Source organism: Populus trichocarpa, chromosome 17 (genome assembly GCF_000002775.5).
Source record: "Populus trichocarpa isolate Nisqually-1 chromosome 17, P.trichocarpa_v4.1, whole genome shotgun sequence".
Classification (NCBI taxonomy): Eukaryota; Viridiplantae; Streptophyta; class Magnoliopsida; order Malpighiales; family Salicaceae; genus Populus; species Populus trichocarpa.
Genome location: NC_037301.2, coordinates 14,474,844 through 14,489,641, shown reverse-complemented (window position 1 = coordinate 14,489,641; position 14,798 = coordinate 14,474,844). Strand labels below are relative to the sequence as shown.

At 34.1% G+C, this 14,798-nt stretch overlaps 2 protein-coding genes across 3 annotated transcripts; both read left to right on the top strand.

Moving 5' to 3' along the window:
• The first annotated feature begins 731 nt into the window (after positions 1-731).
• Positions 732-4,993, top strand: LOC112325627 (isocitrate dehydrogenase [NADP]). Of its 2 annotated transcripts, none has more exons than XM_052448587.1 (16): positions 732-931; positions 1,276-1,319; positions 1,427-1,536; positions 1,739-1,776; positions 1,888-1,965; positions 2,053-2,106; positions 2,184-2,285; positions 2,385-2,476; positions 2,565-2,668; positions 2,762-2,830; positions 2,918-3,033; positions 3,198-3,232; positions 3,626-3,768; positions 3,872-3,994; positions 4,098-4,170; positions 4,587-4,993. In XM_052448587.1, exons 1-16 carry the CDS (start codon positions 883-885, stop codon positions 4,617-4,619), a joined length of 1,263 nt encoding a protein of 420 aa, XP_052304547.1. In that variant the 5' UTR covers positions 732-882; the 3' UTR covers positions 4,620-4,993. The 2 variants fall into 2 exon arrangements, with proteins under 2 accessions (XP_052304547.1, XP_024448206.1); XM_024592438.2 differs by having other exon boundaries at positions 733-931; positions 4,098-4,187; positions 4,582-4,993.
• Positions 4,994-9,544: 4,551 nt separating this feature from the next.
• LOC18106489 (glutamate decarboxylase) lies at positions 9,545-14,356 on the top strand. The gene is made up of 7 exons (XM_006372354.3): positions 9,545-9,716; positions 9,823-10,027; positions 12,485-12,685; positions 12,801-13,015; positions 13,130-13,383; positions 13,482-13,534; positions 13,661-14,356. The coding sequence occupies exons 1-7, from the start codon at positions 9,631-9,633 to the stop codon at positions 14,135-14,137; spliced, it is 1,491 nt and encodes a 496-aa protein (XP_006372416.1). The 5' UTR covers positions 9,545-9,630; the 3' UTR covers positions 14,138-14,356.
• Positions 14,357-14,798: the final 442 nt, after the last annotated feature.

Genomic DNA, 14,798 nt, shown 5'->3' with positions numbered 1-14,798 from the left:
ACAAATATGAAAGTGAGATCGTAGGATTCTTCATGAGCAACACACAGGAAGTAGTTAATAGTTTTTCATTCTTGGATCAAGTTTTATACATTGAAAAGGAAATCTTTCTTAATGAATCTTTAGCAAATAATTTATATTGTGTGAATGAATAAGAAAAATTTATTTATCTTAATATCTGATCTATTTAAATTCAAAATAATAATATAAAAACATATTATAATTATTTAAGTCGTGAAATAATTTGTTTCACAAACATATTTATAACATCAATTAATATTATAGCTATTAAATGAGTAATGAGTTAATCATTAACTTGGCTATCCTATTCTATAACCCAGATTAAATTTAAAGAAAATAGTTTGGAAATTAATATAGATTTACCTAACAAGTCAACTCATAACTTAATCAATTCAATTAAAATTTAAATTGATTTTTTATATATAAAATAAAATTATTTTAATTTAACAATTAAAAAAAATATTATTTTTATTAACTAAGTCAATTTAAATTAATTCAGAACTCATGACTTGTGCAGTTTAATACATTGGAAATATCTATTTTTTTATCTTTTCAAAAAAAAAAAAAAGCCCAACATTGAATAATTTTGCCATGCTGCCGTATTGGTGGAGAACGTTAGGTTGGCCAAATGTGTAATTCAAACAAAACACAAGGACAAAGTGATTACGAGGACAAAACAGTCCCCAGTTGAATATACTTTAAAGTCTAAACCAGTTCCTGCTTCCTTTTGTCTTTGCTCTGATCTCTGTCTCATTTTCCTTCTGTGCTCAATTTTCGGGAGGAGAAAGAAAGATAGAAAGACAACATAAAAGTTTCAATCTTTAAAAATCTCTGAGCTTCCTCAAAAAGCAAGACAACATAACAATGGCTTTCGAAAAGATCAAGGTTGCTAACCCCATCGTTGAAATGGATGGTAAGATTTATGTTTCTTTACTCATTTGACGATCAAATCAATTTTATCTGGTTTTTTTGTTCTTGACGAGTGAAAGTCTAGATTTTGATTGGTTATTAGTGACGTAGTAGTGTTATGAAGTGAGCATCTTTGCTTTTGGAGATTCATGAAAGTTTGTATCTTTATGTTTCTTTGTCTAAAAAAGTTGGCGGGGCATGGCTAGGATCTGATGTTGAATCTGGGTTTGATTGATCTCTTTATTTGAGATCTGGGTTTTACTGGAATCTTCATTCGTTGATCACAAAGACAGTCCTTTTCTTTCTGTGTTTCTCATGCTGTGCTTATTTGTTGTTGTGATGACACAGGAGATGAAATGACCAGAGTTTTCTGGCAATCAATAAAGGAAAAGGTGATTTTAATATTTGTTTGTACATTTATGATTTTGGATTGCTGGTTGATGAAGGTTTGAGCTAATTGATTTAATTTGTAATGCTGCTTTTGATGTGATGATGGCAGCTTATTTTCCCATTTTTGGAGTTGGATATCAAGTACTTTGACCTTGGCCTTCCTCATCGCGATGCCACTGATGATAAAGTCACTATTGAAAGCGCAGAAGCTACTCTTAAGTGAGTGTTTTGGACATTTCTATATAAATTCCTTCAGATAAAAAAAATGTTATGTATAAGCTCCTAACATTGATCGATCCTTCTTTTCATATTCATGAGTATTTTGGTGTACATAATAGGTTATTAGTATTAAACTAGTGAAGGTTTGACTTGACTCTGATCGTATTGGGCCCTAATTTTATTAAAACTCAACTCTATCTAGGTACAATGTAGCAATCAAGTGTGCAACTATTACTCCAGGTATGCATTCATTTCTCTTGGGATGAACGTAATGAATATTAGGTTCATATGGAAATAATTTTTTCCGAAAATATCCATACACAAATCTTATATTCAATGTGCAATTGACAGATGAAGATCGTGTCAAGGAGTTTAAATTGAAGCAGATGTGGAAGAGTCCAAACGGAACAATTAGGAACATTTTGAACGGTCAGTGGAGTTGCACTTGAGGCAGGCTATGTGTCTATGTAAAAATTCTTTCATATTTTGCTCCAATAACATCTTTGTTTTCTGCAGGTACTGTCTTCAGAGAACCAATTATTTGCAAAAACGTTCCCCGCCTTGTCCCAGGTATTTCCATTTTCTTAATAAAGCAGCTCAACACTTTCTGTGGTGGACTGGGCTTTAATGATTGTTGCTGTTCTCAGGCTGGACGAAGGCAATTTGCATCGGAAGACATGCTTTTGGTGATCAATATCGAGCAACTGATGCAGTAATCAAAGGAGCTGGCAAACTCAAGCTAGTGTTTGGTAAGCTTTTTTATCAACTCAGCTTTTTTTCAGAATTGTACTGATTAATTTCCCATTTGTTGGTCTTTTCTCATTTCTCATTTATCTTTCATTCTGCAGTGCCAGAAGGACAGGATGAGAAGACAGAGTTGGAGGTGTACAACTTTACAGGTGCTGGTGGGGTGGCATTGGCCATGTATAACACCGATGAGGTACAACTCTGCAAATTCTCCAATGATTGTCATGCACTGAAATGCAGAAAAATTAATTTTCTTTTTTATTCTTGAACCTGAAATGCAGTCCATCCGTTCTTTTGCTGAAGCTTCTATGAACACTGCTTACCAAAAGAAGTGGCCACTTTATCTCAGCACAAAAAATACTATCCTTAAGAAGTACGATGGGAGGTATGGCACTTTCATCACTCTGTATACCTACCTGCATTATCATTTGGTTATTTAGTTGATATATCATCAAGTTTTTTTTTCTATTAAATGAAGATTCAAGGACATCTTTCAAGAAGTCTATGAGGCTAACTGGAAATCAAAGTACGAGGCTGCAGGAATATGGTGAGCGACCTAGTGTCTTAGGCTTGAAATGATGTTTGTTTTGGCTGCATTTGTATTTATTAATAACTCGGATGGTTGAATTGTAAGGTATGAACACCGACTCATTGATGATATGGTTGCATATGCTCTCAAGAGTGAAGGAGGTTATGTATGGGCATGCAAAAACTATGATGGGGATGTGCAGAGTGATTTCTTGGCCCAAGGTATGTGAAACAGACCGTTAACACCTGGAATATTCAGCGCACCAAAACTTTTGCAGTGTGCTTATCTTATCCCTCAGAATTTGGATTGAATTTGGCTGCTATATTAACTATTCATCTTGGTAGCATTTGCTATATTAATTATTCATCTGGCTGTGTTTTTACAGGTTTTGGATCTCTTGGCTTGATGACCTCTGTATTGGTATGATTGTAGACCTACTTTCTTGTTTTATTTTTTCAGTTGTCGTTTGTTTCATTTTTGATAGTTGTCTCTGTTCCTCTGTATTCTCCCTGTACTCCTGCAGCAGAGTAATGCTCTTTCTTTATTAAACTGTCTTCCTTCCTTTTCTCTTTATAAACGACTTTTTACATACACAAAGCATTGGTCGAAGCAGTTTTTAAGCTTCGATAATTTTCATATGCAACAGTTAATAACGTGTTATAAGTGTATGATCTAACTAATGTTTAGTTATAAGAAATAGGTTATTGCTAGTGTGGGAGGGAGTGATTTGCAGAGAGAAATTGCAGTAACATCTAAGAGATTAACATATTGTTTGCGCTCATCTTTGACTTTGTTGAAAGTGGTATGGTTCAGGTGTGCCCTGATGGAAAGACCATAGAGGCCGAGGCAGCCCATGGCACAGTTACTCGGCATTACAGGGTTCACCAGAAAGGTGGTGAAACCAGCACAAACAGTATTGCCTCTATTTTTGCTTGGTCAAGAGGACTTGCCCACAGGTATATATTTATGATTTTGCAAATCTACACTATTGGTCTTGAAGCATCTAAGTATGCTGGAAGCAGTGGTCAAGAAATTGAAACGTATTTTTCTCTTGTCCAGGGCTAAGTTGGATGACAATGCTAAACTCTTGGATTTCACTGAGAAACTAGAGGCAGCTTGCGTTGGAGCTGTGGAGTCTGGCAAGATGACCAAGGATCTTGCATTGCTTATCCATGGATCTAAGTAAGCACCATCATTAAAAAAGTGCTTTCTGAATGTTATCAATGTTTATACTCTGCTTTATATGATGTTTATGTGTATAATATTCTTCTTCTGTGTGATGCAGGGTTAGTAGGGACCAGTACCTCAACACTGAAGAGTTCATTGATGCTGTGGCCGTGGAGCTGAAAGCCAGACTTTCTGTCGAGGCATAATTGTATGTGATATTCACCAACTTGGCTTGACAGTAGAATGATTTTAACGCTGTAGTTTCTTCATTGCCCTTAATGCTTCATCAATCTGGAGTGTCTTTGCTAAACAAGGATAATGAACATAGGCTCGTTGGAATAATTAATTTTGACATCAAACTTGAGTGCTGCCAAATCTCTAGTTGCCAGAGAACATCAGGTTTAGCTTCCTGTTCTTTAGGAGGATGTAATGCAAAAGCTATGTCAGAACCAACTGCACCTCAATTTCGACGTAGTTTACTGTAACTCATTGATGTAATCAACTTCATCTCCCTGACAAGTAAAGTGTTAGCAAGAGTTGCTGCATTTCATGTTTATTCTTCGACTTTTCAATGATTTAGGAGGCTTTGGTGTTGTGTACAGGACTTGGCAGGCAAAGTGAGCAGTGCAGTAAAGCTTGATTCGAGCTTCTTATTGGAAGGAAATAAAGGAGAGGAGAAAGAAGGAAGAAAGGGGATGATTAGAGGATTCATGAATTTAATCAACTCAGCTTTATTTTTCCTCTCTTCGGTCTCTTGTTTGATTTAGCTTCATATCATTTCAATTTGACTTTTTTTTGCCAGCAACTTACTATAACGTGTTTTTGATCTTATTCTCTGCTTACTTGCGTTTAGGGCTGCTTTTTTCTTTTTTCTTTTTGATCTCTCGGAAGGAAAACAAGAAAAGGACAGTCATGGCCAATATGCTGTAGATGAAAGTACAGAATTACAGTTAAATAAGAATGTTATATAACCCTACTTTATATTTTTATTATTAAATAAATGATTTTGATGTAGTTTGTTTCTTTACCAGGGTTACAATTCCTTAATTAAATGTCTAATCAAACTAAGAAACTCGAAAATAAAGAAAAAACAATAAGATTTTAAGCAAAACTTGAAAAATAATATATGAATCTCAAATCAAATAAAAAAATCTTAAATCAATTTAGAAATATAGCAAATTTTAAATAATAATTTTTGAGTTTAATTTGAAGGATTTTCTAATCTTTAATGGATATAAAATCTCAGTCCAACAGAAAATAGGGTTTAAGAACACATTCGCAGGCGAAGGGCACTCTGTCATAGGAGTAAACCTCTCCCTATGAAGAGAAGAATATCATTTATATTTCATGTGTGGTTTATTAAAACTGATTAGTTATTCCTTGTGTCATCTCTCTTGTCCACAGCCGTCCACAGCGTCGTGCTACTCAATGGTGTTTGGCATAATTTATTTTATTTTTAGATATTTTTTTGAAAGTATGTTTTCTTTGAAAAAAATTAAATTAATATTATTTTAATTTTTTTTATGAAGTTATCCTACTCGAGTTTAGTAAGTTAATTTAGGTTTATTTTTTGTTATTTTTTATTTAACTATTTTTTTTTCAATTTAATCCTTCAACATTGAATTGATTTAAAATGAAATTATATAATTTTTTTATTTGTTTTTTATGTGGTTATTACGATCATATGACCAAGATTGTAGGTTAGATATGTTGACTCAGGTTTTTTTTTTTGTTTTTATTCTTCATTTTCATCTTTCAATATTGAGTTGATTGAGAAATATGTTTTATAATTTGTTTCATTTTGCGTTTTACGAAGTTATATCGGTTTCATGACTTGGATCACAGGTTTGGTCTGTTGACTCGGGTGATTTTTTTTGTGTTTTTATTTTATTTTATTCTTCATTATTGAGTTGATTGAGAATTGAGTTTTATAATTTGTTTTGATTTATTTTCTATAAAATTATCTTGATCTTATAATTCAAGTTTAACATGTTAATCCAGGTTAACTTGAATTATATTTTTAATTAAATTTTATTTTTAATTTTATCATTCAACATTAATATTATTTGAAATGAACTTTTGCATACAAAATAATTGAAATAATATTATTTTAGTTTCTGCAAAATCAATATTTGAAACAATCTATGATTCCTAGAGGAAGGAACAGTAACTATTTGGCGAACTAAATGGGTTTTTTACGTGGCTGGGAAAAAAATGGAAGCTACCCAATACCTATCTTCCAAGTGTTTTTATTCAGGTCATCGGAAACTCATGAATGAGACATTGCTGTAAGTTTGAAATTCTTAATGACTGTTGTATCATTGAAACATAAGGTTGGTTTTTTTCTTTTAATATCAAAAGTCAGAATTATGTTGTTTTCAATCTCTGTGAATATAAATCCCAAATGAAAAAAAATCAGTATTTAGAAGGACAAATTTATATGTTAAGCATAAATATTTAGATGATCACACACAGTATTTCACACAAACCTGAGTGGCAACCATCGGGAGCAACTCCAGGAATATCGTAAAAATTAGACCACGGCATAGGAACGAGAACCATGGAAATCACCAGCAGGAACTACGAGAGCAGCAACATGGAACAAATTGAAGTCCCCGAATAACCATCAGCAGAAACCCCAGTGAAAGCTGGAAAAAAAATCAGACAAACATAGAATTTAATAATGATTTAGCAAGTTAAATTTGCTGAATGAATTAGTTATCTTTTAATTAGGATGCAATATCGTGACATACTCTGTCTTGTTCTTTTGCTCTGGCAAAGCTGATAGAGTTCCATTTGAGATCAACTCGCGCACATGACACAAGCCAACATGTTCCAAGTTACAAAGCTATTGAGTATTTCCAAACATCATCCAAAAGAAGCAAGTATTTCCTACCATTCAAAATTTCTTCAGTTTTTGTATTAGTTCACCCTCATCCAAATCTGCACATCTTTCCCCGGTCGCAGATTTAATAATTTTTTGTGTCACTTGTTTTAAGCCAAAACCATCTGAAACACATGCCTCCATTTTCAGTTCAAAATGAGATTTTACAATTTCATTCTCATACACAGATTTGGCAAGAGCAGTCTTCCCCAATCCTCCCATTCCAACTATCGAAAAGACAAGGGGATGAGCATCATCAACCTTAAAAGGTTCTACTAGCAGGTTGATGATGCGTTCTTTGTCTTCATCTCTTCCAACAAGACCGGAAAATCTCTCAAAGGATCGGTTCATCTCTGTTTCCTCATGACTATAATCATTAGTCTGCTCGCTGAGGTTGAAGTCACACTTAAGAGATGAAATCTCAGATAGTCTTTCTATGATGCTCTTTATCTTATGACCCATTCTTAAACAAAATGCAATCTTATTAGAACTTGAAAACAAACGTCGTACCTTTCTGCTGGTACTTCCTGTATTTTTCACCACCTGCCTTCGCAAAGTTTCGCACTGAAATTCGTCCAGCACGTCCTCTTGATCTGTAGCTACGAGTACCATTAATTAATATCTAATATCCAAGTAAAGGCAACACAAACGCCTGTAATTTTACTTTCTGGCATTCCCTTATTCTCTACTTTGGTGGTAGATAATTTCTCTCTTACTTTGGAAACAAACTTCCTTTGAATGTATCCTTTACCTGGAACTTCCTAAGCAGTAAGCACAACAGTATAAAGAACGTTTGTACAAAAGCAAGTGATGATGTCTCTGCCAGAATCTGAGATGCTTTTGATCAAAGATTATCATGACCTATCCCATGTTAAAATATGAAGAGTTGTCAATTATGATAGTGATGACGTATTATTGTTAATTAATTTTAGTTAGGTTAAAAACTTGTTTTAAAAATACCAGGAAGTTCTTAAGTTGTATGAAGTAACAGTACATGAGTCTCCTTTATCATAAAAAGGACTAAAAGTTCAAAAGAACAAATTTATATATCTATATGCATGTATGTATGCGTGGATGCATGCATGTATGTATATGTTCACTTACTAAACTGTGCTCTTTTGTCTATATATCAAATATAAGAGCAACAAGGAAGTCTGCCAATTTTGAATTATATAGTTTTTTAACAGCTTATTAATTTTTCTTGGTCAACGAATTCAGGATTTTTTTATTTTATAAGGTGGGGAGAGAATGCCTGCATACTAGCGTGGACTGGCTGGATTTAATGTAAAGAAGATTACTGAATTTAATTTATTTGATAAGTAGAACTTCTATTTTTATAAGGACTCGGTGATGTTGTTAGTTACAGATTCAAAAAACACGAGGGTAGCAGATACAAGACATAAGACACCACCAGATTTACCAATTTTATAGAATGAAGTTTATGTTAGTATGTACACGGACACTTTGTTACTGATTATTTTACCAAAAAATCATTTGAAAAAACACTTGTTAGTAATTTTTAACTTTTCAGTAAATTCATCTTAATAAATTTACAAATAGATTTACAGACGGACCATGTATATCAAAAAAATTACCCGTTTAATTCAGTCGGTATTTCTCTTAGTACTAGTTAACATATCATCGACAGGAGAACCATATGTAATTTTATCGGTGAGTTAACAGTTACAAAGACATTTGCAATACTATTTTCTAACTTTCTGGAATATATCAACAGATTGATTTGTTTTTAAAACAATCAACAACTAATAGAGAAAACAATCAAGTGCACCAAAAAAAGACAAACCATATTGACCAATCGGCCGACCACTACACAAATCAATCAGTCAGCTGGTAACAACAAGTAAACCGCTTGACCAGTTTAGCCCAATTGATTAACCGGTTAGTCAGGATTTCTAAAATCCCGACCTGCTAGTGGAAAATCTACAGAACCAAAAAATACAAACATTGTATTATTCAATAAATTTATAATTCAGATATTAACCTAGTTGATTTTAAGGAATTTAACACCCTAATATATAAAATAAATCCCTTAAATTATGAAATCATCGACGTAAAATACAAACTCTAAATCTTCTTCGGTTCTTCCACATTCAATTCACTAATTTTAAGCAATAAGGAGAGGGAATACCTACTTGTTTTCTCCAACCCTTCTCGAACCAAAATCTTTAATAGTCCAAAACCGAAATCTCTTTGTAGTGGGACAGGAAAGTCACGGCATGGGGGGAAAGCAAGCAGAAGAAAAGAGAGAGAGAGAGAGAGAGAGAGAGAGAGAGAGAGGGAGGAAAAAAAATAATCTGACGAGCTGTTCCAAAGAATAAAAAATAATGTGCCAACATGGAATCCATACAAAAAAAAAAAAATACTAATAGTTCAGTCCAACAACAGCTCCTGCTGATTCCAAAGAACGTTCTTATTAGCATGATGAAGTGGGTAAATCAAAAAACAAGAGAGCCAATTGTATTAGACAAAAGCAAAGATGGTATTGGTAGCTAGCTGGGGAGCCACCATCAATTTATGATCTTCAACACCTTCTTTATATCGCAAGGAATATGACTGTATATGCACAACTATTTAGACCAACATTGTTTTTTGTTTTTTATTTTTAACTACTTGGGCTGACCATTGACCGTCCTTTCCTTTTCATCACTATATAAACCTACCCATGGTATCACTTTCCTCACACATCTTCATTCTTGACTTCTTCCTATTTCATCAACAGTACTGAACATTCTCTTGATCACCAGCCATGGTTCTCTCCAAGACATCTTCAGAATCTGATGACTCCGTTCACTCAACCTTCGCCTCGAGATATGTCCGAGCTTCACTTCCGAGGTACTTGATCATGTATTTTCTTTATTTACTGTTCCATTTCCTTCAAATCAGCTATGTAAATACATGACTAAATGGAGTTTCTTTATTTTTCTTCACTTTTGGATAGGTTCAAGATGCCAGAAAATTCGATCCCAAAGGAGGCAGCCTTTCAGATCATAAACGACGAGCTCATGTTGGATGGTAACCCTAGGCTTAACCTAGCATCATTTGTGACCACATGGATGGAGCCTGAATGTGATAAGCTTATCATGGCTTCTATCAACAAAAACTACGTGGACATGGATGAATACCCTGTCACCACTGAGCTTCAGGCAAGCCATCTCCTCCACACACACACACACACACCATTTTTTTTCAAAAAAAAAAAAGGTTAAATAATTATCCCATGACCAACTTTTGGAAACTAGATAATTTTATATATATATCATCTTAATCTGGTCAAGTTCACACTGATCGATTTCAACATGGGGTAGGGGTGATCCATTAAAATAATGGATTGGTTCTGGCTAGGTAGTTCCTTCTTAATTATAATTAATTAATAACATTAACTATTGCTATAACTTTTCGTGGGGAGTGGGGATCTTAATTTCAAAGTAAATCCAATAGTGTTTATAAGCGCACAGCAATGGTGAAGAAATTTAATTTTGACGAGTAATCTAATCATGATAGGTTCGATTCTTGAGATGAGTGTAGAGAATTTAATATAGATTGGACGGTTAATTTCTTTAGTATAAATCTAATGTTTGAGCTGAACTTCAAGGTGATAACATTTAGGAACTGGATCTCAATACTGTTCGTTGGTGCCTCCATCGTTTTAATTAGCATATTATTTATTCCTAAATCTTGATTATAACTGAGATCATGCCTCAAGTGTTTATTGCTAGGAAAATACTAATAATATCCATGTCCACTTCTCGATCGGCAGGCTTCGATCAGCCACATCACAGAACTGTATAATAATTAAAGAAAGTTTCAAATTCGCTAAAAGCAATGTCATTAATTTCCTAGATTTTAAAGAGTCAAATTGAAACAATTATATTCACATAAAAAGTCAAGAAGGTGCGGCTGTTTGACCAAGACGCGGCGCAGCCATTGAAAATAGAAGAAGAATAACTACAATAAATTAATTTAAATGCTTTTTAAATCTATCTATCTAACTTTCAAAAGTGCATGTCAGTCTCGAATTTCTTTTTCAAAATTCTAGATCATATGTGATGTGATATCTGTTGTGAAAAGCATAGGAGAGGAGACAAGTTTAGGTGAGGCAAGTATAATAAAACAATACTTTTCAACACAGAGAATATAAAATAATGTTTTTCAAATTACATAAATTACTTTTCAAACTCTTTTTCAACTAAAAAAATATATAAAATAATATTTTTTAAAATACTTTTCAAAAAATGATTTATAAATTTTGGTTGTTTATATGTATTCTCTAACTTAAGGATTATATATATAAACTAGGTTAATGTCAACCCTTTTAGTCCCTCTTGCAAAAGAAAATGTGATCGGAAAAGTCATGGTGAATACTTGAATTACTTTGAAGGAATGGTTATTTCACTTTGGATTCAATTATTAAAAAAAAAAGTTAAAATAAATTCAAGTGAAATGATGATTATTTTTTGAAATCAATCCCTTAACGTGTCCATCGATCAGTTTGTATAAAGAACAAAAACTATTTGTTTTTGTTGTGAATTATGAGGCCGGTGCCTGCATACTTGTTTCAATCAATTATTGGCCCACCAAACAGGAATTGGAAGGAAGCTACCTGATAAAGTACGAAAATCAATTGAATTGGATTCGGAATAGTTAGTGCTTTCAAATTGAATTACTTTAGTCTTCATTCTTGCCGAAATTGAAGCCATTGATTTGTAGTTGTAGGTCCCAAATTATTTATTGAGCTATTAGCTGTGTAGATGGTGATAGGATGAGCCATCCAAAACACACGGCATGAATATTCAACTGCCGGCCATAGAAAGTTAGAAATTAATTATAGCTATTCACTCTCTGAAAATCTATGAATTGAACGAGTTATTTTGTACAAAATTCTGTTAATTTGCTTGATTTTTTTCAAAACCAATTGCCAAATGCAAAGATTTTCTTAGCTTTTTGACACTTTTTTCCTCATACAAGTACTTGCAGGACTTTTTCCATGTTTTATCATATCGAATCCACTAGACCAATTGCCCCATATCAGAAGTGCTTTTTCATCTTCTCTCTCAAAATGGAATTAGAAAAAGACAAGCACACTTTTGGTCCATGGAGCCAGTGATGATGATAGATGAATGAATGGAGTCAGTGTACTGTATGGACCAGTCACGGCTCTTTAATTCTTGACAACAACAAAAATTACGTTGTTCATGATTTGTGTTGAACATATGCTCCTTTCCCCTAAGAAAATCTGATTATTCCTCGAGGCTTAATGATTTTACAAAAAAAAATGAGAATGGAAATCTCTTCAAGAACAAGTTCTTAAGAGTAATGATTTTACAAAAAAATGGTATTGGATAGGTTCAATGTAATTTTAATCAACAAAAGTAATGGATTCATGAGCTACACTTAAATTAGTCTTTGCAAGAAAAAATCTAAAAAAAAAAATGGTAGCAATTACTATCTAGAGTGAATTATTGATTGATACATTTGTTTGTCTGTCTTCTAAATTGGATCGATGATTTATTTCAAATGGTGATGTAGAAAATATGAAATTTTCAAGAACATTTTGACCAGAGGAGCTTAATTAACAGTTTGATGATTGTTTATGCATGCAGAACCGATGTGTTAACATAATAGCCCATCTCTTCAATGCACCACTTGGAGACTCAGAGACAGCAATTGGAGTCGGAACCGTAGGATCCTCCGAGGCTATAATGTTGGCTGGTTTAGCATTCAAGAGAAGGTGGCAGAACAAGATGAAAGCTGAGGGAAAGCCCTATGATAAGCCTAACATTGTCACCGGAGCCAATGTTCAGGTATTCTAATATGATTAATATATACACCACTAGATAGCTTGTAAGTTATAAATTAGAATCATAATGCGCTAACAAATATCATACCAAATAATCTGATGTTCATTCTTGTTTGAAGGTGTGTTGGGAGAAATTTGCAAGGTATTTTGAAGTGGAGTTGAAGGAGGTGAAGCTTAGAGATGGTTACTATGTGATGGATCCAGAAAAGGCTGTGAAAATGGTGGATGAGAACACAATCTGTGTTGCAGCTATCCTTGGCTCCACCCTTAATGGAGAATTTGAAGATGTTAAGCTCTTGAATGATCTCTTGGTGGAGAAGAACAAAGAAACTGGGTAATCTCTCTTTTTCTTTTTTGTAAACTTCATGATATCATGGGAATGAAAGAATTTATCAATCTGAGTACTCCAATTTACATTTTGTTTAATGCTGATTTTCTTCTTCTGTAGATGGGATACTCCGATCCATGTTGATGCGGCCAGCGGTGGCTTCATTGCTCCTTTTATTTACCCAGAACTTGAGTGGGATTTCAGGTTGCCGTTGGTGAAGAGTATCAATGTTAGCGGGCACAAATATGGACTAGTCTATGCTGGAATCGGTTGGGTCGTTTGGAGGAACAAAGAGGACTTGCCTGAAGAACTTATTTTTCATATTAATTATCTTGGAGCTGATCAACCCACCTTCACCCTCAACTTCTCCAAAGGTATAAATCTTGACAAACATCCATAATTCTTAATATTTTCTTCAGTATTTCATGATTGGAAACTAAACTCAATGTGCCTTAATCTTTATCTTTCGTAGGATCTAGTCAAGTTATTGCTCAATATTACCAACTCATTCGCTTGGGTTATGAGGTGAGTCTAACCATGTGCGGATAAGCTTGTAGCTTAACTCGCATCCACGTTCCTTTTTCATCGAGAGATCTCGAGTTCGAACCCCTTTTTTATATAAATATATAAACAAATTTTGTTTACCTACAGGGATACAAAAATGTTATGGAAAATTGCAGAGATAACATGATGGTGCTTAAACAAGGACTGGAGAACACAGGCAAGTTCAACATTGTCTCAAAAGACAATGGGGTGCCATTAGTGGCCTTTTCATTGAAGGACAATAGCAGCCATAAGGAATTTGAGGTATCCGAAATGTTAAGGCGATTTGGTTGGATTGTGCCTGCCTACACCATGCCCCCTGACGCTCAACATGTTACTGTCTTGCGTGTGGTGATCCGAGAAGATTTCTCTAGGACACTCGCCGAACGTCTTGTTCTTGACATTGAAAAGGTCTTACATGAGCTTGAGACATTGCCATGCAGGATCAGTACCAAGATTGCTTTGGCTAATGAGGAGAAGGAAGCTGCGGCCAATAAAGAGAAGAGGGATCTGGAGAAAACAAGAGAGATTACTACAGTTTGGAGGAAGTTCGTCATGCAAAGGAAGATGAATGGTGTGTGTTAGAGAACGGAAAAAGATCATGATGGATTGAGCAGGAATATTTCACTTTCGCAATTTTATTATCTATAATGTTGAGCGTCTTGTCAATCGGATTGTTTTTTTTTTTGGTACCATCTTGAGTTTATTTATAGTGCAACTACTTGATTATGTGTATCTTGGAAATCGAAGAATGGATTTATGCTTCGAATACTAATCAAGCAAGGATCATGAGGAATTTATATATTTCCTACTTCTCAATAGGTTCTTTTATAAGTTTCTAGTAATCTTGTCATCAATTGCATAACGAACATTGACAAAGGGATGCAATCGAGAAATTAAAACATGTGAGACCTAATAATCAATAAAACATTTTGTTTTGGTACTCAATTGAGAATAGGTATATTTATTAGCGACTAAAATGAGTTCTTCCGATAAAACAATGTTATGATATGCCTTTCCACTAAAATTACAATGTTCACTCGAGTTGCCTCTCTCCTCTGTTCCTTCCTTTCAATGCATCTAAGCCTTGTTAGGTTTGGTTTGGGAGTGGAGGAGTAGTTTGGAATTGTATTCTAAATAATTAATTATTTAATATTTTAATGCTGATCGGTGAGGGAGGAAGAAGAATTGCAAGGGGGCTGGGAAGCTCCTCTTCCTCTCTGGGCAGGATGAAAGGGTTCTCTTC